Source organism: Podarcis tiliguerta, assembly GCF_965153285.1.
Source record: "Podarcis tiliguerta genome assembly, chromosome: 11".
NCBI classification, from domain to species: domain Eukaryota; kingdom Metazoa; phylum Chordata; class Lepidosauria; order Squamata; family Lacertidae; genus Podarcis; species Podarcis tiliguerta.
This window is the reverse complement of record NC_139544.1, coordinates 55,174,161-55,199,026: the sequence shown is the minus strand read 5'-3', so window position 1 is coordinate 55,199,026 and position 24,866 is coordinate 55,174,161. Positions and strand designations below refer to the sequence as shown.

The following is a 24,866-nucleotide window of genomic DNA, read 5'->3' as shown; positions in this document are numbered from 1 at the left end:
CAACTGGGCAGTACTGGCATAGAAGGCTCAAAATCCAGAAGGTGGTCCCCAAACCAGTGGACATTTCTTTAATAATAATAATAATAATAATAATAATAAATTTTATTTATATCCCACCCTCCCCAGCCGAAGCCGGGCTCAGGGCGGCTAACAACAATTAAATAATCAAACAATCAAATAATTCAACATTCTAAAAACATTCCATTATAAAAATTAATTAAAATCAAATTAATGGCAACCGTTAAGCAAAATTCTGTGCAGGTTGCCAGAGGAGGGAGTCAGGCTGGGCCCTGACCAAAGGCCTGGTGGAACAACTCTGTCTTCCAGGCCCTGCGGAAAGATGTCAGGTCCCACAGGGCTCTAGTCTCTTGTGACAGAGCGTTCCACCAGATTGGAGCCACAGCCGAGAAAGCCCTGGCTCTAGTTGAGGCCAGCCTAACCTCTCTGAGGCCTGGGACCTTCAGGATGTTTTTATTTGCAGACCATAGGTTTCTCTGTGGGGCATACCAGGAGAGGCGGTCCTGTAGGTACGAGAGTCCTAGGCCGTATAGGGCTTTAAAGGTTAAAACCAGCACCTTAAACCTGATCCTGTACTCCACCGGGAGCCAGTGCAGCTGGTATAGTACCGGATGAATGTGATCTCGCAGCGAAGACCCCATAAGGAGTCTCGCCGCGGCATTCTGCACCCGCTGGAGCTTCGGACAGAAATGATACTCATAGTAAAACTGTACGGTATTAAAGCCTATGAAATCTGACCATGGAAACCAAATATCTAAAAGGTTAGCTAAAGAAATAGATAAATAGATAAAGAAAAATATTAATGTAGCCACAGAAAGACATGAGTCGGGATGCAGATCCATGTTAACTATTTGATAGAATATGAAGTCCTGATATGGTCTAAATAGGATATAGTCTAAATTTGTCTGCCGTATACACATTTTGAAGTCCTACCTGACCTCCCACCGTCATTATTATTGTGAATGTGAGAAACTGGCATCAACCCTTGAAACAGAGTAATAATAATTTAGGCTGAGATAACATTCCATATACTGAGTTATATGTTTGAGCAGTTGGGTACAGTTCTGAGTCGTTCTGCTTCTGGTCTTCTGTCAGGCTCCAGTTCTTTTTCCTAGTACTGCTATTGTCCATAGTTGGCTTGGTAGTGATGGAATAAGGGAGATCAACCTTCATGGCACCTGGAAGCTTGTGGTCTCACTTTAATGAGGAAAGGGGAACTGATCTATTTGCTTACTATTGTGCGCTGATCTGAAAGCCTTGCAAGAAGGAGGCCTTTGCTTCTTACTGCTGTTGATGGAGAGGAATTTGGATCAGCTCCCAGACTTCAATATCAATTGGAGGTGTGTGTGTGTGCCCAAACTACTTGAGTGAATGGTCATTTCTGCCACTGTTCTGATTCCTGATAAATGGGAAGAATTTTCCCTCCTGGGCCCAGTGCTGCTTCACACCACTGGTACATCACTAAATTGCTAGCAAGAAACCTTGGGCTGGAACTCCGTAGTGTACCCAAATGTGCTCTTTAGTTGGACCTTATGTTTGAAGCAAAGCATGTCTTAACAGAAGTCCCCAAGAGGCTAATTTCTTGACTCTTCAGCACAGCTTGACCCTCTCTGGGAAGTATTGTGGGGGGGGGGGAGCCTGAAATTTGTTGGGAAAGTGTTAAGCCCCAACTGAGTTGCCAGTTTAAAATAAAGGGCTTCAGTAAACTTATTGAGTTCTTCTATATAACCAGCAAGATCCTTTGCACTCTCCCATGGTTGTTTCAAATTCTCCATAAAGTACCGTAATTTTGCTACTGTGCCACTGCCAAACCTGTTCATTTGTTCTGTGTGTTCTCCTGCAGGTTGCTTTCCTCCTGAAGCCCTTGGCTAATTTGCGCTGTCCGCTAGACTCTGTGATCCATGCTTTGAGACCAGGAGAGACTTAAAATTTTGAAATGAAGATGGAGGCAGCAGACAAAGTAGAAGAACTCATTGACCCAGAGGTTCCATCAAAACTCCCAGAAAAACAAGAAGCAGCTCTGTGTGAAGAGGGACCTGTAGAACTAGAAATGCATGCCCAGAAAGAGAGCGGAGCTGCTGCGGAGGATTCAACAGTGCTTGCCTCGATGCCATGCTTGCTGATGGAACTGAGACGAGACTCGTCAGAATCTCAGCTAGCATCAACAGAGAGTGACAAACCAACAGCTGGCCGTGTTTATGAGAGTGACTCTTCCAACCATTGCATGCTGTCCCCTTCTTCCAGTGGGCATTTGGCTGATTCAGACACTCTGTCTTCCGCAGAAGAGAACGAGCCCAGCCAAGCTGAAGCAACTACAGAAGGAGATGCTTCTGCAGTATCAGGGTCTACTGTTGGGAGGAAATCCAGGCGGTCAAGGTCGGAGAGTGAAACCTCAACAATGGCTGCAAAGAAAAACCGGCAGTCTAGTGATAAGCAGAATGGTCGTGTCGCTAAGGTCAAAGGTCATCGGAGCCAAAAGCACAAAGAGAGAATTCGGTTATTGAGGCAGAAACGGGAGGCAGCTGCCCGCAAGAAATACAACCTGCTGCAGGACAGCAGTACCAGTGATAGTGACCTGACCTGTGACTCAAGCACGAGTTCATCAGATGATGATGAAGAAGTTTCAGGGAGCAGCAAGACAATCACTGCAGAGATACCAGGTAGAGGATGTTTTTTAAACTGAACTGGTAAAGCTCCTACCATCATTTCTCAGCTGTCCTGCTAAATTTAGAGGAGCGACACTTGAGAAAATAGAAATAATAAACTAGGAGAACTGCAACTCTTATGTAAATTGGAGGGCTGCAGTATGTGAAATGTTTTAAAGGTGGGTCCTGGGGTTTTTGAATGTTCTTATTTGCAGAATTGAAAATTTAAAAAACTGGTAATGGTGAGTTGAGTTCCAGACCCTGCTTTCTGCCCCCACTAGTTAACATCAGTGTGGCTTAGACAGACATATTTAAAATGGCCTAGTTTGAAGCTATTTTATTACAAATGGATTATTCTTTTAAAATACTGCAACTGTTCCTGTATCTGCATCTGAAACACCATGGGGCATAGTTTTGCTGTTGGAGAAGGCCACGTTCTCTCCAATACTGAATTTAACGGTGCACTTTCCAACTTCATTTTAGTGCATGATAAACTGGTTCAGCTTCGTTGTGTGTTACAATTAGGTGAGCTGGTTACTTCAGAACCTGTATGAGGAATATTTTGCACATTGATTGCAAATTAATAGCCTCCACACTACCCCTCAGTTTCAGAAGCCAGAGGGTTTCAATGTCCTCTGTTGCATGGATTGCACAATTACTAATATCATTTTTCCTGCTGCATCCATATTGTGTGACTGAGAGGTGAACTATCTTGGCCATTCTTACAATCAAATATTGGGGCCATTCTTACAATCAAATATTGGAAGGTGCATTTTGGACAGCTTTCCATTTGTTTAAGGCCTGCATTATTCCTTTATCCTAAATAGCATGAGGAGGAATATGTATCTTCTACTTGGCATATGGTACTCAAAATAACTGCATTTTATAGCAATCTTAAAATAAAATACTATTTAAAAAGCTTTTGGTTTGCCGATCTTTTATGGGTGAACATAACATTTGTTTCTTTGCATGAGAGAGATAAGTTTTGTAATTAAAACCTGTGTCCTCAGTAAAGCTATTTATATATCATGTGTGAAGACTTAAAAGGAAAACTACAATGCTGTGTTTTCAGCTTGACCCTTCAAGTTTTCTTTCTGCCAGTGGTAACCTTTTAAAGTTTGATGGATTCTGCCTTTGCACAGCACTTTGGGTTTTACAGTTGCTTATGGATGTAGTTTGCCAGGGCTTTTAGTTGCCCAGCCTCCATGTCACTTTGGATATCATGAGCTTTCTGCCCAAACCCGTTAAAATAAATGGAAATTGCACTGCAGCAGTGCCTAGTGAGATGCCATATCAGTGAACAGACTAAGGCTTTGCTCTGGACATAGCGTTTTTTTTAAAAAAGATTGTGTACAATCTTAGGTGAAAGGGACTAATCCCAAGCAGACTGGCTCTGTTGCCGGACTGTACCATTTCATACCATGGACATGGCATAGTTTTCCACATAAAATGCTGGTTACATATAAAAAACTGGCATACTGGGAAGAAGGGCCATAGCTCATGGGTAGAAGATCTGTTTTGCATGCAGAAGGTCCCAGATTCAATCTCTGCCAGGGAATGCCTTGCTGTCTAATCCTAGAGAGCCATTACCAGTATGTATTGACAGTACTGAGCTTAGATGGGCCAGTTTTCTGACTCAGGGTACATAGGAAGCTGCCTTATACTAAATATCTAGGCTAGCCCTTTTTCATATCACACTAGTTTTGAACAGGGAATCTTTTATTACACCCACAACAGGTTTTTGGTGGGTCTTGGCTAGTCTGGTGTAGTGCTAACAGAATCTGACTGCACGGCAGGCTATCTTATTCCATTGATTTGATGCCCGTGTGCAATTCTGTGCAGGTGTAAAGTACTGGCAGACATTGTAGACACAATGGAGATAGAGGTGTAGCCTGGGCTTCCTATCAAGTAAGGGGATCTCTAGTACAGTCTCTTCTGTAAGGCAGAATCTCTGCTGTCTAAACCTTCTCTGTTGGGACACCGAACAATGGCAAGGGCCATCTTGTTCAAATGTTTGTATATAGACAAGCCCTTAAGTCAGCTTCTCTCTGCTGAAGGATATGGAAGAGTAGCAAGCTTTACATCATCACAGCCTCCACACAATAATAGTGTGATATGCCCTCCATTAACAATGCTTCTCTCTGGCATGTTTCACTGTGGGTATATTGGTTGTTTGGCGCATAGTATGAAGCAAAGCAATTAAGTCTTTAAAAGTGTGGATCACTCCTCCCTCGGTGCTTTTGCCTTGCTTGTTATATAAATATAAAACCTATATAATTGTGGTTCTTTTGAAAGTGTGATTGTCAGTTTAAGTAGGGGCAGGATTTTGTTTCTGTTGCATTTCTGTTTTAGGGTAAAAAATAAGTCAAGGATTGCAAGCTGGAATTCCAGGTGAGTGCTCATGAGCACACACATAGTTTCAGGAACTTGCAATACATCTTAGCCCTCTTTTTTTAGGCTAGGTGAGAGTTTCTCAATTTTAAGGAAGGCAAGAAACACCAAAATGGGAAATTGGAAGAGCTAAGTGAAAAGTACATAATGTGTACCTGCTTGTTTACATTTTAGTTTTACTAGTAAACAGGAGAGTAAATAATGTACCATAACCCTAAAGTAACCCATTTTTGGAGAAATTAGTGCAAAAAACACGCCTGTGGGTTGGGGAGGCCAAGTATTTGCCTTCTTTAAGTTACGTGCATTTTGATTTCTTTATATCCCTTCAAAATGTCAAGGCAACCTTTGTAAAGATAAGACCTAGCCACCATTAAAATATCTATATCAGTGTCAGTTTGCATAAGCATTAAGTTGTTTGTATTGAATAGTTTTCCATCTCTTAATAAAATCAAGGTTTGGGGGCCTACAGAGGGTAGATCTGATTGGGGCCTGTTACAGTGACGTTTTGAGTAAAATTATATTTTAAATTTGAGAGAGCTATTTTATCCAGAGCTGCAAAAATGAACTCACTGACTGTCATTTGGAAATTGAATGGGAGTGACAATTGCCTAAAAACCATAACCATGCACAAAGGTTTCTGCCTGCCCCTCTATAGCTACCATACCATATGTCCTTCTTGTAAGTTGGAAATTAATATCTTTCTTTAATCTACCATTGCTGCAAGCTGTTTTGAAAGTTCACTCTCAGCTGTGTTAGTAGGGCTCAACTACCTCTTGTCCTTTTTGCCAGTGGCAAGCAGGACAAACCCAAGGTGTAGTTCCAGTGCTGGTGCTACAGAGGGGGAGGGAAGAGCCCTGCCCCACCTAGCTGGAAACATGGATAAAAGCCAACAGTTTGCAATTAGTTGTATTTTTAATGGGTACAAGTCTAGAGCCAAAGCTCTGGCTGTGGAATTGTAATCTTGTAAATCATGGCATATTAGTGCAGTTCTTCTGTGTTCCGAACAGAAGGAAACACCCCTTTGCCCCTCTTGTCATCCTGGAAGAGAGGAGGACAGAAGATAGCCCAGAATTTCCTTCTGGTAGACATTGCCCTGGAGAAGAAATCTGAATTTCCCTTCAAAAGCAGCTGCTTTTATTATAGAATGCCAGGTTTATGAGAAGAGCTCAAAAGACAGACCTTTCCATATCTAGTTGCCTCTGATCTTTTTAGTCATTGAAGGACTTCACTGTAAGTGAAGATATATTGCTTCTAACAACTCAAGAAGAATGCATCCCATAAAAAAAGTCCAGATATTTCATTCCTATAAGGATAGTAGGCATAGTTCTACTGATACTCAGGTTTTGAGAATTTTAACCCCTGCCTCCTGAGAAAGCAATCTATCATACTAATGTCATACTCTTAATTGTTTGCCATTGAAAACAAATGCAAAAACTATCTTAAACATTATAATTTATCAGTAGTAGTCCCCTCCTGGTATTCTTGTGGTAGGTTCCCATAGCAGTAGTAGTCCCCTCATGGTATTCTTGTGGTAGGTTCCCTATGTGTGACTCTCCCCATATTCTAGCACACTGAGCTAGAGACTTACAAATCAAGTGAGATGCCCCAGTATTTTTCACTGTCAGTATTTCAGAACAGGTGCCCAGTTAAATTCCTAAACTTGTAATATTTCCCTCTAAAATAAATTCTGGACATCACAGTTGCAGAGAATAAGATGGAAACGCGTAGGCAAGTCCCAAACCAGTAGTGTGTTGCTGGTCACTTGCTAATCACTACTAGAAATTATCTGTAGATTTTCCTTCCGTTATCCATGCTTCGCTTGTGCTTCATGTTTCATCTCTCAGGCCCACATCCACCTTCCATAATCTGTGTCACCTCATTCTTTGCAGAAAAATCTGAGATTTGTGAAGACCTACATACTACCGTTAGAATACAGAATGAAAATTATGTTTCTGCAAACTTAGATGAGCTGCTCAGAGTTCAAAATTAGGGTTTTCTTTGTGCATGTTTGGGATCCTCTCCTTGAGTTGTGCTTCTGACTATCTGCAAGAGCAACTTTTCCCTGTGGGAATGTTTTGACCCACAAGGTCCACATACAGGTCTTCGTGTTTTGGGATTTTCTCCTTAAAGCAGAGTAAACAAAGACTGTGGGCTGGATTCAGACATCTCCCTCTGAATGGAAAGGCTCTTTCCATTCGCAGATAAGGCTCTGGTCCATCAGGAGCTCCCACACACTTAATCCTGCAAATGGGGCACAGGGAGGCATTTTTCACCAGTGCTTCCCCTCTTCTGCAGCCCCTCCCCCCCCCATATGACCCCATACACAATTTTGGAGGATACCTCAATCCTCCAGAGCTGCTTTGTGGGGACATAGAGGGCTGTCGGCAAAAGGGATGAATTACTGAAAAGCCCCTTTTACCCATGGTCACCTAGAGTTCTGCTGCAGGCAGGTCTGGATGCAGCCCTGTCCTTTTCTTTGGCATAATCTGCTCTGTGTTTGCCCTTCTGTGCTCAGTAGTTGAAGATAAGATTATTTTAATATAATTCAAATCCATAAAATCAAATCCATGGTGGTCTCCCAGAAGCTAGTAACCTTGAGAGAGAAACAGAACCTTCACCCCCAGTAGATATATCTGATGACCAGATGACGTGGCGAAACAACCACGAATAGCCACCACCATCGTACCTTGCTTGTGAGGTCAGATATTGGAAATGGAATGCTGGACTAGACGGACTATGCTCTAATCTCGCACGGCAACTCTTGTATTCTTATGTTTTACTTAGATGGAGTGTGCATAAAATTAGATTTGAGTGTTGGTTGTATGCTCATAAAACAAGATTTTGATTCTTACAAAGTTACGCTGCTTTGGCTTTTGTTCAGCGAGGAAGACACCAAACTTAGAAAACAGGGTTGATTTCACCTTCTGAAAAAATGTTTTGAAAGCCAAAAGATTTAAATAATTATGTTGGGGTGGTGGCTTATGAACTTTTAACTGGGCAGGTATCTCAGTGCTTCTCAGAGATTCTATCTACCTGACCAGTTAGAGCAAGTATGTAGCTTGTTCATTCTCGCATGCCTTAATGTATGGATGTGATTACCTTTTCCTTAATGATGTCTTATGCAATGGCCTCAATGTCTTTAAAGCTGGCTTCAGTCGTGCTGGGGGATCTGGAGGAGCGACCAGGGAAATTCCAGGATTGCTTGACAGGGGCACCGTATGGGATAGGAACTGCATAGGCAGTGTCCTGGAAGAGGCCATGAACTGCTTTGCCGAGATGCAGAGGCAGACAGAGGAGAAGTTTCGCATGTGGATAGAAAAGCTAACCCGCCTTGACACAGATGAAGAAAGCAAGCAGCAGCTGGAGCCCAGGGAACCTAAAGTACCATTAGCTGGCCAAAGAATCTCCCCAGCTACTCAGGCAGGGGTATTTCTGCAGGTGCCTGATAGCCAAGTGCTTCCACAGCCGCCCTTTAATTCTTATGTGAGCTGTCAAAATGCCGACACTGCAACTTTAAATAACAATTTTCCAGCTATCTTTCCTGAAAATGGGAATATCGCAGAACCCAACTTGAATCAATCACAAACTTAACATGGTTCCCAAACCTTTCCTGTTGACCTTTATTGAACTGCAAAAGCTGTATTCTATATGTTTTTTTTGGTTCCTTGTTTAGGCTTTTTAACTGCCAGTGTTGGATTTTTTTGAAGACAACAGATTTGTACTTAAGGTTACCATTAAAATGCTTCTCCTCTCCAGCTTATCATCACCAAAGCTTGGCAAGATACAATTTAGTGATCTTTTTGTGTGTGTCTTACTGTAGGAACAATCAATGTATTCACTTGTATGCTCCTTTTGCATGCCAAAAGTGTTTATATGTGGAAATACAAATTTGGAATTGAAAGCAGCCTTATGTACCCAGACAGTATACCCTGTGAATATTTTCTGAAACAAATGCTAGTATCTAGATTGTGCATCATAAACAGGATTATATATTGCTTGCCATATTTTTTGGGTTCCTCCTTTGATCCTGTTGGATCAAATCCTGCTGGATTGGCCAGTCTATGGACGAGATGATAAGATAAACCAGTATCCATAGCCCCTCTTTAGCCTTTATTTTTCTCACAAGTGTTTGCGACATTTAGGAAGCATATGTTTTGCTAAAAACTCACGTTACCCCAGGACCAAAGGAATTTGAGAGATAGTTAGAAGCAATAGGCCTGTCCACCCTGGGTTACACTAACTTCTAGAAAATTTGACGTTTTTAATAAAAGAGGTTAAATAAGTTTTTTATTGTACCAGCATGACTGCTTTAAACACTTGGGCCACCTGTCCACAAACGGAAAAATAGTAATTGGTGTGTGTTAATATATGATCAGATTCTATTTTCATGTTCCATTTAAACTCCAAAAGCCTGTATTGAAGTTAAAAAAAAAAATTGGTCAAGGGTCAATCACCTTTGTCAAGGGTCAATCACCATTTTTAAAAAAATCTGACCTACCATGGAGGGAGAACAAAGTACATTGGCTGCAATCCAGAGAGTCTCCTTAAGCAGCCCATGCAAGGGTTTGCTGTACATGTCCATCAGGGTCTAGTACAGTGGAGGCCGGTCTGTTACAGGAAATGGGGCACTGCTCCACCAGCTTCAAGTCTGACCTTAGCCAATCCCCACCTGCCTGCTTTCTTTATTAAAACCAGTCCCGGGAGTAGCTGTGCCCATCATTTTCCTTCTCCCTGGCCTTAGTGTTGCCATTGTAGAACTAGCAGAGAGAAGAGGATGGGGACAACACGAATTTGTTTTTTCTGCCTGTCTCATTGACTTTGGCCCCACCAACTGATGGTTTCCTTCATGGACAAGTTGTTGAGCTTTCTCTAGGAAATCATTTAAATCAAATCGATTTAAATCATGATTTAAATCACTAGTCGGTAAGACTTGATTTAAATCTTTTTTTTTTTTTTTTTTACAGAAAGATATTCTTGCTGGTATAATCGTAATATTTACAACCAGACGAAAGTTTCATTTTTGGAATAATAAATTTTCAGAGTGGTTTTTACAGTTTTATGAAAAATTACTGATTTGGTTATACTAGTAGAAATACATAGACAAATAATTATGACATTGTTGTGAAGTTTAATAAGTTAACTGTTTATATTTGGGCAACCTTTCTGCTGTACTTTATTGGAAGGAGAAAAATAATCATTTCCTTAATAACAATTTAAACAATTTATTTAACTAAAACAATAACAGTAAAGCATATGTATCCATGTTTGTTAACTGATGTGGTTAAACAATTTAAAAACAAAACAAAAAAACCCTTAGACTTAGTTGTAGCGCACATGAAAACTTAAAACAGATCCTTATTTCCTGATGAATAGCCTTCGGCCTATAATGTAACTTAAATAGAAAACTTATCTTTAGAAAGATTTTTTTCTCCAAAAGCATTTCATTTTAAAAATCTGATTTAAATAAAAAAAATCTGATTTAAATAAAATAAAAATCCATTTTATTATTATTATTTTTAAACCATTGATTTTTTTTACCCACCCTGGTCTCCTTGCCTTTGGCTCTGCCAGTTCAAATTGATATCAGCCACCACTGGTATACCTAAGAGCCAACTTTCTTCCCTTTTTATCATCATTACATTTAAGAGATTAGAAACTTTCTGGGCATCCAGTCAGAATTGCAAGGTGCACAGATTGGTATTCTTGGTGGCTGCCAATGGTGGCATTCAGCTTCTAAATTTTCTTCCCCATGTGACTCACCCAAGCTAGTATGTCTTCTGGAAGCAGTGTAAGACATTCTTATTCAAACCAGGTCTTGGTGGCTAGTAACATGGTAGAACTTTCACATTTTACCTGCCCCACACTCCTTGGGTGACATAGACTACAGCTCCTAAAAGTGTAAATTTAATGGTGCGATGGATGCACAAGCATGTGGAAAATTTAAGTATGTGGTGCTTAAATTGTATGGCTTTCTGGATTGTGGCCATTGTTTTAACCCATATTTCAGTTCAAGCATTTTCTAAGCCAGTCTTGAAGGAATAATTGAACTATATCCCTCTGGTTGAAAATGCCTAAGCATTATTTCTATTACTGTAATTTGCAGGTTGGGGGTAAACTCTGCACCTGGGAAGTAGCTTTCTGTAGAGTAATGAACCTTATAAAGTTGCTGGTTAGATAAACTTTGTTCTTATAATGGAAACTGAAAGTTTTCGGTTTTCCTTCTCCAGTTAGGCTTTCAAATGCAAATCATATGTACAAATGTACAGTAGCTCAGCATAACCCCTTCCGTTATAGGCAAACAAAGGTCAAAACAACATTGCTTATAGTTGGAAGCATTTATTTCAGGTTTACAGTGTGGGCCTAAACATGCTTACTCAGAAATAAGTCTCATTAAGTTCAATGGAGCTTTCAAGTAATTGTGCTTAGGACTGCTTACGACCCAAAATTACAGGTTGCAAACACTGGCCGACATCCAGAGAACTGGGTGACTGCTTCTTCATGGCCAAGGACTGTGTTCTCTAACAACACCTTCCTGTACCACATGGCAAAGTGCTCATAGAATTGAGGGGGCTTTTGGAAGCAGGCTGTAATGTGACGTGCTGCTCAGTGACAAGCATTCAAAAATGACAACAGACATTTCCAAGACCCTGGGGCATTCCTAGAATAACTCTTTGGATCCCTGCCTTTTTATTGCCGTGTGCCTGCTCATTGGCCTTCCCCCTTTTCTAATGTCACAACTGATTTTATGAAAGTGAAATAACTTGGAAATATGTATACCTGCGTTCCCTGCCCTATCTTCTACACAATGTCTTTTAAGAATAAACCTTGCTTTTAAAAAGCTGTATTTTCAGGGTAACAGTTGAAAGGCTATGCAGGATGTAATTTTATGTAAAAGAAAATATGAATGGTTTCTAAAGCAATTTTGGTGTTAAATCTTTCCTTGTATAATTTTGATATGAGTGTTTTGATGTAAATTTGATATCTTCCTAATATGAAATCATGTGTACATTAACTTGATTGATTTCAAACAGTAGAGTAATTTTTTATAATCTTGACAAGACCTTTTCTTTTCCCTCTCTCCTTTTTTGCCTTGAATAAAACGTTATGAATTTGTCCTTACCTACTTTTAAAATTAAGAAATTATTGTGATTATTTTGTTGACGTTAGTATGTACCCCTTTCTAGTACCGATAGGCATCTAAGCATTTAGAAATATATTCGGAACTGCATGTCAACTTTACAGGTCTTCCCAAGCACGCAGGGGCTGCTTTTTTTGTAGAACATCATTGCCTCAAGCATGCTCTAAAGCATATTTTTAAAATGGATGATACAGGTGTTTTAGAATCTAGATCAGCTCAGTCAGGTTATGCTATAGGCATCTCACAATGTAATAGTTTTGAGATTGAAACTAGTTGTAACTGGCTATAATCCTGTTAGCATAATTTTATTGTAATTTTGTTCTTAGAAGCCCCTTGCAAAAATTAATATTGAAAGTAGATGGGAGTTTTACTGAAGACCCTGAAAGGTCTTTTGATGTTTATGAATAATCATGTTTAGCATTCTGTTCACTCTTTACCTGTGCAAAGCATAATCACCTTTGTTTTCGGTAAAATCCTGTGGTTTCTCTACAGTGCTACCATACCTTTGGTGTCAAAGCAGTACTTTTTATTATAACTCTGTTTGTACAGAGTTCTTCAATAGACAGTTTGTCTTTAATTTGGTGACCACTGAAAGACAATGGAGATGTAATGCTGTCTCCCTCTTAGCTGTGGTTAAAAGATCAGGAGTCGGCTGTGCAAGAGTTTGTGCCTTCCCTCCTCAGAAGTAAATCCCCTCCCCTCCAGACACCTTAAGGCAGGCATCCCCAAACTCGGCCCTCCAGATGTTTTTGGGACTACAACTCCCACCATCCCTGACCACTGGTCCTGTTAGCTAGGGATGATGGGAGTTGTAGTCCCCAGACACCTGGAGGGTTGAGTTTGGGGGTGCCTGCCTTAAAGGAAATGTTACTACTAATTACAAGCATGGTTAATTCTAACCACAGTTTGTTAACTTTCAGATCCCAGTACAACAGGAACCGTGGCTTGTGTTAACCATTGGTATGGCTGGTGACACCTTCCTTGCCCATGATTGAGGCATGAAGAGGGAATTTGCTTCTCAAGAAAGGGGTGGGAGGAAGGCATACAAGCATTCATAGCTGGCCCTAGATCCCTTAAGCATGCATAATAGCTTTATGCACCAACCACCTGCAATCTGACCAGGGGGTATCTTTACCACCAAGTAGAATATGAAGCTGCCATAGGTTTGACAATTTGATTTATTGTGCATTCATCTTTTTTAATCTGTAAGGTATGGGGAAAATAAAAAAAAATAATTATTAGTGGCACAATAAATGGAATATGTCCTGGTGGTGTTATTTAGAACCAAAGGAGCAACTTGTAAACCTTACCCCGAAATAATTTGTGAGAAACCTCATTTCTAGATGAACATGTCCTGTTGTCAGATCCTGCTACCCCTTTAAAGCTTTTCTCCACAGGAGGAAATGGTGGTTCAGGGTCCAGCAATTATATGGATTGCACCTGCTGATCGTGCCCTCAGAGCCCCAGAAAAACACTTCTAACTTTCAACTTGCACAATAATTTTTGGTTGCATTGTTTCAGTACTATCATTGCTACAGATTCAAGGGTGAGTGTCCTGTCCCACATTCTGATTTTGAATACTGACGATGTGGAATAGCTGTGCATTGTCTTCATTCAAAAGAAAATAGTGGCATTCATGCCATTGGACTTATCCCTCATCATGGCTCTTGTAGGCATTTCATAACAACTTGAGATTGAAACCAGTTTATCAGGCTGAATAGATTTGTTCTGAGTGACAAACTAATCTTTGGTGCGATTTACATTATTTTAATGTATGTCTTGTAATTTAAACAGACCAGTTCCCCTCTCCCTCCTTAACTCATGATATTAGTATTTCTATATTTTTATCTTAGTCTTTTAAGTAAAAGATTCAAATTTAGGACAGCAATTTATTTATGGAAACCCTTCACAGTGCAGAAAGAAAAACACATCAAAATCTCCCTCCAGATACTACATTTTGCAGTTTCTTAACCACTGTTAGATATCAGGAGGTTCTTTGGGCACACATGTTCCTGTTTGCCTCCCCCTCTTAGTGCTCCCTGGTTGCTTCCCCCCTCCCCCACTTTAATCATGATTTAGTGCAGATTTAGCTCATGTAGAGCCATGTTATTTGGGTCTCATCCACCATTGGCAGCATGTAATGTGCAGCATGATGGGAGTTGTAGTCCAGCAACAGCTGAGAAATACCACTTTTGGCTGCCACTTGCAGAGTGTTTGCTACCTATGAACCAAGATTAATGCTACTTGAAGTTAGGTTTTTACCAATAATTACAAGCTGGGTGTTAAATCGTGTTTAAACCTAGTTGGGCTTTAGCATCAGTTATCTCTGAAAAAAAAGGAGAAGGAGAGAGAGTTGAGAGACAAATTTTGAAGAGGTACTCTCATCTCTTCCATTAGGAAAAACCTCTGCTTTCAGCCCAATGACATGCAAGTCACATGTCCCCACCACTCGCACTCACTTGTTGTTGTTACCTTGATGTAATTTTGATTTGAGTAGATTATGAAATACTGTACAGCAGTGATGGCCAAACTCAGCCCTCCAGATGTTTTGGGACTACAATTCCCATCATCCCTGACCACTGGTCCTGTTAGCTAGGGATGATGGGAGTTGTAGTCCCAAAACAGCTGGAGGGCCGAGTTTGGCCTTCACTGCTGTACAGTGTAGCTTCACAGCCTGTGCTCAGAAATCACTTGTTTTGTATGGCAACATGTTTATTGTCTTTCCCTTTGCTATGATAGCAAGTGGTTATGTCCATTTTATAGATTAGGGTTCAAGAGGAGGGGAGGTTATAACTTTCTCAAGGTGCCTGCGTCAACCCTAGACATTTCAATTCAGTGTGCCAACATAGCTATGCCATGTCATGCCCCTCATGACTGCTTACAGAAAATTATTTTTTCTGTCCACTTTATTGCATGGCATGAAATTATTACTTGGTAAACTTTATTTTATTTTATTTTTTGAGAAAGGAATAATTATCTTGAATTGGTTCTTAATGGATAATACCCAACTGAGTTATATTCAGATTAGAAATAAGAGGGCTTACCTGATTTATTACTAATGTTGGATATCACCCGTTGCATATACCTTTATGATTTTGTTTGGGTTTTAATATTTAAATCAAGTATAAGCAACTTATATCAGATGCATCATTCCTCCACCCCACCCCAGTGAAAAGATCTTGGTGGGGTGGGAGCAGCTTTGTGTAGTGAAGGGCGAAGTAATGTTAATTTCTCTTAAAATTCTTTTCACTTTATGATTTTGGAGAGAATATGGTTATGCTATTCTTTTACTGTATTTATAAATGTGTATTCCTTGCCAAACTGTATAAATTCAGAAATGTAACTACTGTAACCTAGAATTAATATAGCTATTAATAAAATTCTTATTACAATGTAAAAATATAAAGCCAACCATTTTTTTTGGGGTGGGGAGGTTTTGTGAGGTTTATTTTAAAATCTAGCTAAACTGCCTCAGGTGCTGCTTGGGAAACTTTTACATCTCCCCTCTCCTTTCAGTTCCATACATCTTTCGCTTTTCGCTTCTACCTGGTTTCTGCAGCCACTTACCTCTGCATCGACGCTATAATGCCCCATGTTGTTTTATCAATTTATTTTTGTAAACTTCACTGGGTATTAGCCTTCTCTAATCTGGAACCCTCCAGACATTGTGGCGCTTCACCCCCATCAACGCTTTCCATAATGGCCGGCCATCGGTTATGATGAGAGTTAAGAAGAGCTAAGCTGGATCAGGCCAATGGCTCACTACTCCAGCACCATGTTCCCACAGTGACCAACCAGATCCCTCTGGGAAGCCCACAATCAGATCTCAAGTGCAAGAGATTCTCGCCCTGCCACCGTGGCTTCCAGAAGCTGGCATTCAAAAGCATTACTGCCTTTGACTATAGGCAGAGCATAGCCATCATGGCTCGGTAGCCATTGATAGCCTTTTCTTCCATGGATGCATCCAATCCTTTTAAAAACCATCCAAGTTGGTGGCTGTCACTACCTCCTGTTGGAGCAAGTTCCATCATTTTAGCTGTGTGAAGAAGTACTTTCTTTTATCTCTCCCGAATCTTCCGATCCTCAGCTTCCCCAGGTTTTAGTGCTATGAAAGAGTGAGAAAAACTTCTCTCTCTCCACTTTCCCCATGCCACACATAGCTTTTTAAACTTCTATCATGTCGCCTCTTACTTGCCTCTTCCCTAAACTTAGGTAAAGGGACCCCTGACCGTTAGGTCCAGTCCTGACTGACTCTGGGGTTGCTCATATTGCTTTATTGGCCGAGGGAGCCGGCGTACAGCTTCCAGGTCATGTGGCCAGCATGACTTAGCCACTTCTGGCGAACCAGAGCAGCACATGGAAACGCCATTTACCTTCCCACCAGAGTGGTACCTATTTATCTACTTGCACTTTGATGTGCTTTCGAACTGCTAGGCTGGCAGGAGCAGGGACCGAGGAACGGGAGCTCACCCCGTCGCGGGGATTCGAACCGCCGACCTTCTGATCGGCACGCCCTAGGCCCTGTGGTTTAACCCACAGCGCCACCCGCGTCCCTAAACTTAAGTAGTCCCAAATGTTGCTGCCTTTATTCATAGGCAGGTCGCTCCATCCCCTTGGTTGCCCTTTTGCCGTCCAGCAACAGCTGGAGGGCACCAAGTTGGGGAAGGTGGCTGTAAAGCCTCTGATGTAACCAAGCGTTACTGTTGTTTTTGCCGTCCATATAGTTTGCCAAAGGAAGTAAGTGGTTTGAGTTGTTTGTTGACAAAGCATTTGAGGAAGCAAAAGCAGAGAAGGCAGAGATCTAGGGAGGTAGAGGCTTCTTCTAAGAACCAGCATGTTTCTGCACCAAGGTTTCTAATGGTAAAGAAACAAACCTGCCAGTGCTGAGCTCTTCCACTAGTAGTAACAATAATTGCAGCTCCCTATGTGCTGCTTGGCTCTACTTGTTTTACTCCCGATTGGAAAGTTTGCTTGTTTTTTAAAGAAATCACTTTGTCATCTTTTGCCACTCTTGTAAGGCTGGATTTGGTGACGACAAGTGGTACCCGAAGCAAAATTTTGCAGCATGCGTTCGTTCACCTGATAGACGTGCTCCTGCTTCAGGGTTGCGATCACAATACCGTGGTACCTTGGTTCTCAATCCGTTCCAGACGTCCGTTCCAAAACCAAGGCGTGCTTTCCCATAGAGAGGAATGCAAAATGGATTAATCCGTTCCAGACTTTTAAAAGCAACCCCTAAAACAATAGTTCAACATGAATTTTGCTATCTAACAAGATCATTGATCCTTAAAATGAAAGCAATAAACAATGTACTGCAGTCACACAATTAGTCAGTAGCTGAACTGGGTTCCACACAGTCACAAAAACAAAACAAAAAAAGAGCCACAAAAACAAAACCGCAAAATAAATAGCAGAAATAGACGGACCTCAGCGTAACACTCAAAACGGAAGTGTGGGACTCAAATAGGAAGCGTGGCACTCAAAACGGAGCACGTTTGGCTTCTGAAAAAAGTTCTCAAAATGGAACACTTACTTGCAGTGTTTGGGTTCCAAGGTGTTTGAGTCCCAAGGCGTTTGAGAACCAAGGTACCACTGTAGGTAGAAGGGATCCATAGCTTCTACTCCAAACTGCTGCCAATGCAGGAAATTCCCTATTACACCATTCCCAGAGGATCTTCTTCCAGCTTCTGCATAAAAAGGGGTATAGAAGCTAGAAAGCTGCTGTTGGTCTATCTAGCTCAGTATTGTCCTGAATTGCAGTGGCTCTCCAGAGTTCCAGGCAGGGGACATTCACAGTCCTACCTGGAGATCCCAGGAATTGGACCTGGTGTCATCTGCATGCAACATGGATGCTTTCCGAATGAGCTATTCCAAGGCTATTCCACGGACAAACAGCTTCTACCATCACCCTTCCTAACGTTTAGCCGGGATCCATTTTCTTGCCATTCGAACCCATTGGTTTGAGTCTCGTCCTCTGGAACGACAACAAAAATTGGGAAGGAGAGAGCTGAAAATAGATTCTTAAGTGTCGCTCTCTTGAACTAGTAGTGCTAACCAGGAAGGAGCCAGCGTCACACGCAGAATACAGAAAACCTGAAAGATTTACTTAAATGTAAGCGTTCATATGATGAAAACATGCAAACTTGGCACTGATAGGGAAAAAAATGCATCATTTTTTATGTAAGAGCAGTATAAAAGTGGAAAGGAACAATATGAAATTCATATTAACCGAGGGAGGGGTGCAAATGAGATTAAATACAAAAACAGAAAATTAAAGAATAAGGCAACACAATGGAGATATAAAGAGATACACAATTTATAATGAGCAATTAACTGGAAAAAATACTTGGCAAATAAAAATATTTAACAAAATGGCTGGCACTAAAGCATGCATATTACGTTGCCCTAAACAGCATTTTCCTTCAACTTCCACCAGTCCAAACTAGCTAAAAGCTTCCTAAATTCTCCAGCATATAGTAATGTAACCTAAAGAATAAGGAGCGGATGATAGATACCTATGCAAGGAGGGATCCAAGGAACAGGTTCTTGGGGCAGTGGGAGAGGGAACTGGAAGTAAATGAATTCAACATCCTGAATGGTCCAAATTAATTAAGATAAAAATAGATTTAAAAATGTTTACATTATGAAGAGTGCAGTCTGAGCATCCCAGGAAGATAAACAGAACCTTAGGGGAAAGAAAAACTAAAGAAAAGGCATTTTTTCAGAACTGGTCAGGAGCCAAATATTCAATTCCGGAAGCCTGACTCAGAAAAAATGGCCAGGAGTAGCATAAAAAACCAAAGGAAGAAGGTGTTCAAAGCTCCCACAGTGAAGGCTGAGGCAAGCTGGGTGCCAGTTGTCCTCAGAAAAACTCTTAGTGAAAGGAACAATAAAATAAAATCAAGTTGTTTAAAAAAGTGAGTCCTAGCACTGAGGTACAGTTGCATTTGGATCTTGACACCTCCTTTTTTCCTGTGTTCTTATTTGTTCATTTCTCTCACTCCACTTTTTCTCACTAAAATTTAGTTCTATATTGGTGAATGACGTGTTGCGCTCCTGAAGAAAACAGTTTCCAATTGTTTTAAGATACTTGGCATGTTTTCATGCCTGATGAGGGGACATGGAGATCCATGAAGGTCACTCGGAGCTGCTAAAATGCAGGAGAACAAACCTGTATCTTCTTCATAACTGGTGTATAGTTTTAAGGCCTTGGCAGCATTTCTGCTCCCCATATTCCAGAGTCTAGGCCAGTGTCCCCCAAACTTGGGTCTCCAGTTATTTTTTCGGACTACAATTCCCATCATCCCTGACCATCCCTGACCCATCTTCCTAGCTAAGGATAATGGAAGTTGTAGTCCAGAAACAGCTGGAGACCCAAGTTTGGGAAACACTGGTTTAGGCAGAGACATCTCCATCTGTAAGAAAGACATGGAGGCCTGCTTAAGCCATGAGCCAGAATTTCTTAAGCAAAGTTTCTTTCCATTCCACTCCATAGTTATCTGGGGTGACCACTTTTGCCATTAATGCAGATCTCAATCATACCAAGGAACAAGCCATGTCTTCCTTTAGGATTTTATAAGCTTAAGCCAATTCACTCCACCAATGGTTTTCTGGTTTTCTTTTCCAACATCCCTTGGTAGTGTTTGGTAACCACAGATCATTCCCATTGTTTTTTTGGGGGGAGATGGGGAGCTGCTCCATTTCAAAGGTGGTTTTTTGATACTTCTGCAACTTTGCAGTTTGTCCGAGCATACGAACAACTCCCTCTTTTTTCTCAGTGGCCCTATGTCAGCTATGATCGTGAATTGAGTCCTCAGTATTCACAGTCAGCGTTTCTCTTGGCTACTAGGATAAACAGTTACAGTCCTGCGAGCATCTAGAGGCATTTGCCTATCATGCGCAAGGTCCCAAGCTCAATCCCAGATTTTTTTGCGGGGAGCAGTTCAAAGTTGTTGAGCTTTTTGAGGAGGGAAGCAAAAGTCACACACCAAACGATTGCTCAGCAAACAAGAAGAAACTGTGCAGCGATAACTCAGTCTTCCGTTTTTGCGTTCATGCACAATTGAAGAACGGAGCGAGAAGGCAGGGGCGGATGTTCTTTCTCCCCCCGTGGAGAAAAAAGAGCCCGCGATCGACCGCTAGCAGCCGGGGATCGACCTGTCGATCGCGGTCGAACGGTTGGACATCCCTGCCTTACCAGAGCTGACACCTTACAGTCACTGCTGGGCTTGATTTCTAATGGTCTGTCTCCATATCAGGCTGCTTCATGTGTGCGAAACATGATGCTGGATAAAAAAAATGCCTCTGGGCTGGATATTCCAGGCTCTTCTTAATGTGGCAGGATCCGGCAGCCCCCTTAGTGTGCATTCTGAAATTGCGGATGTGAAAACGCCATGCTGGGTTTTTATTTTCCCATGTCAGTTTCCCAACGGAGACGTCTCTCTGTCCTGTTCACCAAGCAAACGTGAGCTGGTTGGCAAATTGTGTTGCAGAGCCATCCTTGCCAAGCCTCACCCATTTGCATCGTCTTGGATGCGAACGTCAGTTAACCGGATGAGTTGTGTGCAATTGATTGGCGGTAGGCTCAGGACAGACAAGAGAAAAGTACTCCTCTTAGGAAACTTGTGATTCAGGGAATTTGCAGCTTCAAGATTAAGTGGTGGCCTGTAGCTCCATGCTTGTTTTTTTATTTAAAAGATCAGACAAATCCAAAAAGAATTGGCCTGCCAATTAAGCATGAAGGCTAAATGCTCCATACTCAGAAGAAGTGAGCCACTGAATATTTCTTGTTTGGAAGTAACACCACTGGAGACCCACTGCCTTCATGTGTTTCTAGGAGGGTGGCTAGTTGGTCATTGAGAGAAGGAAGTCTCTGGACCAACTGGGCCTTTAGCCTGCCCAGGTGGGGCTCCTGCTTCTATATGATATTTTCCGCCTTTGCATCTGATAACCCACTGAGCGTTTGTTTCTCATCCCCAGATATGGAGCTTATTTCCTCCCCTGCCCTTTCTTCAATGCAATTGTTTCCCAAAGCTTTGTTTCTCTCGCCTTCCATTTTGTTCGGATGTGTAGAGTTGCCTTCCCATATGGGCTTCCCCATTCATTTCAGCGGAGGTGGCAGCTTCCAGTAAGCAATCTCTTGCATGTACCATATTGCTGCCTCTGCCAAAGTTAATGGGGCGCCCTTGTGTACAGGAGTGTGGGGTGTGCACACTGAACTGAAGCAGAGGGTAACGGTAAAGGGACTCCTGACCATTAGGTCCAGTCGTGGCCGACTCTGGGGTTGCGGCGCTCATCTCGCTTTACTGGCCGAGGGAGCCGGCGTACAGCTTCCGGGTCATGTGGCCAGCATGACTAAGCCACTTCTGGCAAACCAGAGCAGTGCACGGAAACACCATTTACCTTCCCACCGGAGCAGTACCTATTTATCTTCTTGCACTTTGAAGTGCTTTTCAACTGCTAGGTTGGCAGGAGCAGGGGCCGAGCAACAGGAGCTCACTCCGTCACGGTGATTCGAACTGCCAACCTTCTGATTTTCAAGTCCTAGGCTCTGTGGTTTAACCCACAGCGCCACCCGCGTCAGAGCTGGGAGGACACTAACTTAAGATTCCCCTCATTCTATCCCATTCAAGTATGGGGAAAGTGTCAATTTTCTTGGGCACCAGGATCTCATTCCTGAATTTCTACCTATTCTTATTGTAGGCTTCCATTCTGCTATGGAAACCAATGTTTGCCACTAATAAACCTGCATAACCATAGCCATTCCCTTCTGCGTGATACAGAAGTGAAGAACATATCAGAGGACAGTCAGCTTTGCAGATTGAGAGAAAAGGCAAAGTTGTAGGAAGTTGTGTTGTGAATTTCCTAACAGGACAGCCGTTTTAGCCAGGGCCTAGACAAAAACTTTTCGTGCCATGTAACCCACTCCTTTGCATATTTACTCAGAAACAATTCCCAGTGTGTTAAATGGAACTTATTCTAAGTGTATTGCAGCCTGAGTCAGAAAATTCATAAGCCACCCCACCACCAGTAAAAAAAGAAGAATTCATTCTGCCAGTTCCTCCCTGTACAGGTCTCATTGAATGCCTTTGTATGGCTCCATTTAAGTCCAGCAGGGCTTGTGCAAAAGATTATTCACCTTCCTGTCTTTTCCCTCACCTGCCCATGATCGGCTTTGTTTGCCTTTTGCCTGGGCTGCTTCTGGATTTAGCTTAATGCAAACAATCATAGGAATATCCCTTTCCCCAATCTCATTTGAGAGTCGAAAGCAATCAAATAACACAACTCTTCCATTGACAGTTTTAGGGCATTTGACTTTTGCCAATTTTTCTTTTAAAGAAACTTAGTTTAAATATTTGTTTTCATAATTGACAAATGTTAATTATTGTTCAGCATGTAAACTGTTTGTTCAGTGTATGCTAAAAATTTAAGCTAAGTTATAAGGTGTGCTGTTTGGAAGTGTGGAAGATACAGGAGTTGGAGCTACAGATAGCAAGTTTATGCTTGTATTTTCTACTGATGAAGACTTTCACCCAAGTTATTCTCTGGGTAGGTGATAAGAATATCACTCTGCATGTATATACATTTATTATACATTTTTGCATGATTATACATGTAGGAGTGGTACAATTTTGACTTGACTCCAGTTATTGTCTAAATACAATTTGGCTCATTTTAGACCTGTCCGATTCGACTTTTGAGAATATTACTGACAATTAAAGTAAACTCATTTGCAAAACATGAAAACATTATGAGTAGCTCCTGAATTGGCTAGATAAGAAACAGTCAATATTGTACTTGACCCTCGTATCTTCTGCACTCAAAACATTTTTTATTGATCATGTAATGTCAATTGATACCATATTGCACTGAACTCTGATGATATTGTGGGGAGGAAAATTACGCCGTTGCTTAACTCTGAACGCCAGTTAGTGTTGTAACACACATTCTCACTTCCCACCTAAAAAAATTCTCACCCTTGCATATAAAGTTTAAAGCCCTATTTTCAACAGCAAATGTCAATCTGCAACTGGCTATGATTCCTCCCTGCATTACAATCATCAGTGTTTGGTGTTGGACCATTGTCCCCTTTGTACATACTAGTAGTTAACCATTCCATTTACCTTTTATTTAAGTTGAATCTGTCTTAATTTTTGCAACTCCGACATTGTTTCAGGAAGCAGGTTGTTATTGATGCTGGTTTATCCTGAATCTTCTGTACGTTTCTTTAACGTAATTTACAGAACTGATTTCGGGATACTTTAAAGTGGCAATGGTTCCTTATGGAATTAAGAAACGTCTTGCTAAATTACCTGGTTTATCTAGTTATTTGAGAAATGAAATCCAAAACGTACCAAAATCCCTGTGTCTGTAAACAGAGCATTTGGTTGGCCACTGTGAGAAACAGGATGAACTTTTGGTCTGCTCTAAAGTTGGGTTCTTAGATTCCTAAAACTTTAGCTTCATTTCCCATAATATGGAACATTATTCTTATACTGTATTACACTGGGATTTATACTGCATGGTAGCTGGCAGCCATTTTATATAAGAGAATAACTGCTTTTATACTGAATCATTTTTATTGGTCCATCTAGCCCAGTGTCCTCTGTCCAAACTGGCAGTAGGGAATCTCAAAGTCTTCCCCAGCTTTGTGACATGAGAACCTTTCACTGAGGATGTCTGGCAAATCATTGGGCTCCATATCCCATTTGCACACCCACATTAGCCACTGGAAGGATTCTTTTTATATTCTGTTTCAGCCAGGACAGAGTGAGGGTCAGTTCTCTTGACAGCAAAGTGAGTTTTTCTTTCAGAATATGCATTGCAACACTGTTTAGGGAAGTTTTTAATGTTTGATGTTCTATTGTGCTTTTAATTCTGTTGAGAGCCACCCAGAGTGGCTGGAAAAACCCAGCCAGATGGGCGGGGTATAAATAATAATAATAATAATAATACCACCAGAAGGGGTGTGTATTGCAGACTTTGCAAAATTCAGTTCTACGTGGCATGGTGGTTTTAAAGGGGACAAGTCAGATGCATGGAGAAACAGCTATTAGTGATGATGGCTTTTATGAAACCTCCATTTTTATAGGAGTATACATCTAAATATTAAGTACTGGGGAGCAAAAGCAGAGGAGGCTATTGACTTTATGTGCAGCTTGTGGCCTCCAAAAATATTTGGTTGGCTGCTGAAAGAAGCAAAATGTTGCACTTAGATGGACCTTTGGTCTGAACCAGAAAGCTGCTTTCACATTTTAAAAATCCAAAGATCCATTTAACTTGTTTGCATGCCTAAAGAAACTTTAGACTGATGCTGACACACAGGAACACCTGAAACACACAATGCTTCATAGTAGAAGACGTTTGAAATGGAGAATAGCAAAAACTGTTTGTGATGTGACATTGGGAGTGGGAGGCGGTCTGCTGCTCATTGAAAAAGCAGAAAACCCCAAGAACATTTAAAAATAATTGCCCGCCAGGTTATTCTAAGACTGAGCATTTCAGGTGTCTAGTCTCCAGACAGGACTCTGAACCATATAAATTAAAGAAGAGACTGCCTCTGTGTTTTTCTGTGTCACAAAGACTTGTACCATGATAATGCATGACTGCATGGACTAGCGAGATCCTGGCTCAATGCAGATGAAACAAACCATAATTTGGTCGTTGGGAACACA

General features: G+C 41.3%; 1 protein-coding gene and 1 long non-coding RNA gene across 4 annotated transcripts in view; one reads left to right on the top strand and one right to left on the bottom strand.

Moving 5' to 3' along the window:
• ARK2N (arkadia (RNF111) N-terminal like PKA signaling regulator 2N) overlaps nt 1–24,866 on the top strand; it is a 56,811-nt gene that overhangs the window by 20,183 nt on the left and 11,762 nt on the right. For 2 of the 3 annotated variants that reach the window (XM_083403032.1, XM_083403033.1), the window contains exon 3: nt 1,862–2,678. In XM_083403032.1, coding sequence (XP_083259158.1) covers nt 1,955–2,678 — 724 coding nt within the window. In that variant the 5' untranslated portion in view covers nt 1,862–1,954. Of the gene's footprint in view, nt 1–1,861; nt 2,679–8,199; nt 12,174–24,866 lie in introns of those variants that run through there. The other variant, XM_083403034.1, reaches the window with a different exon arrangement.
• Nucleotides 9,168–18,382, bottom strand: LOC310659641. Its single transcript, XR_014502896.1, has 2 exons — nt 9,529–18,382; nt 9,168–9,465 (listed from the first exon to the last, which is right to left on the bottom strand). It is a non-coding gene; the product is annotated as an uncharacterized lncRNA (long non-coding RNA).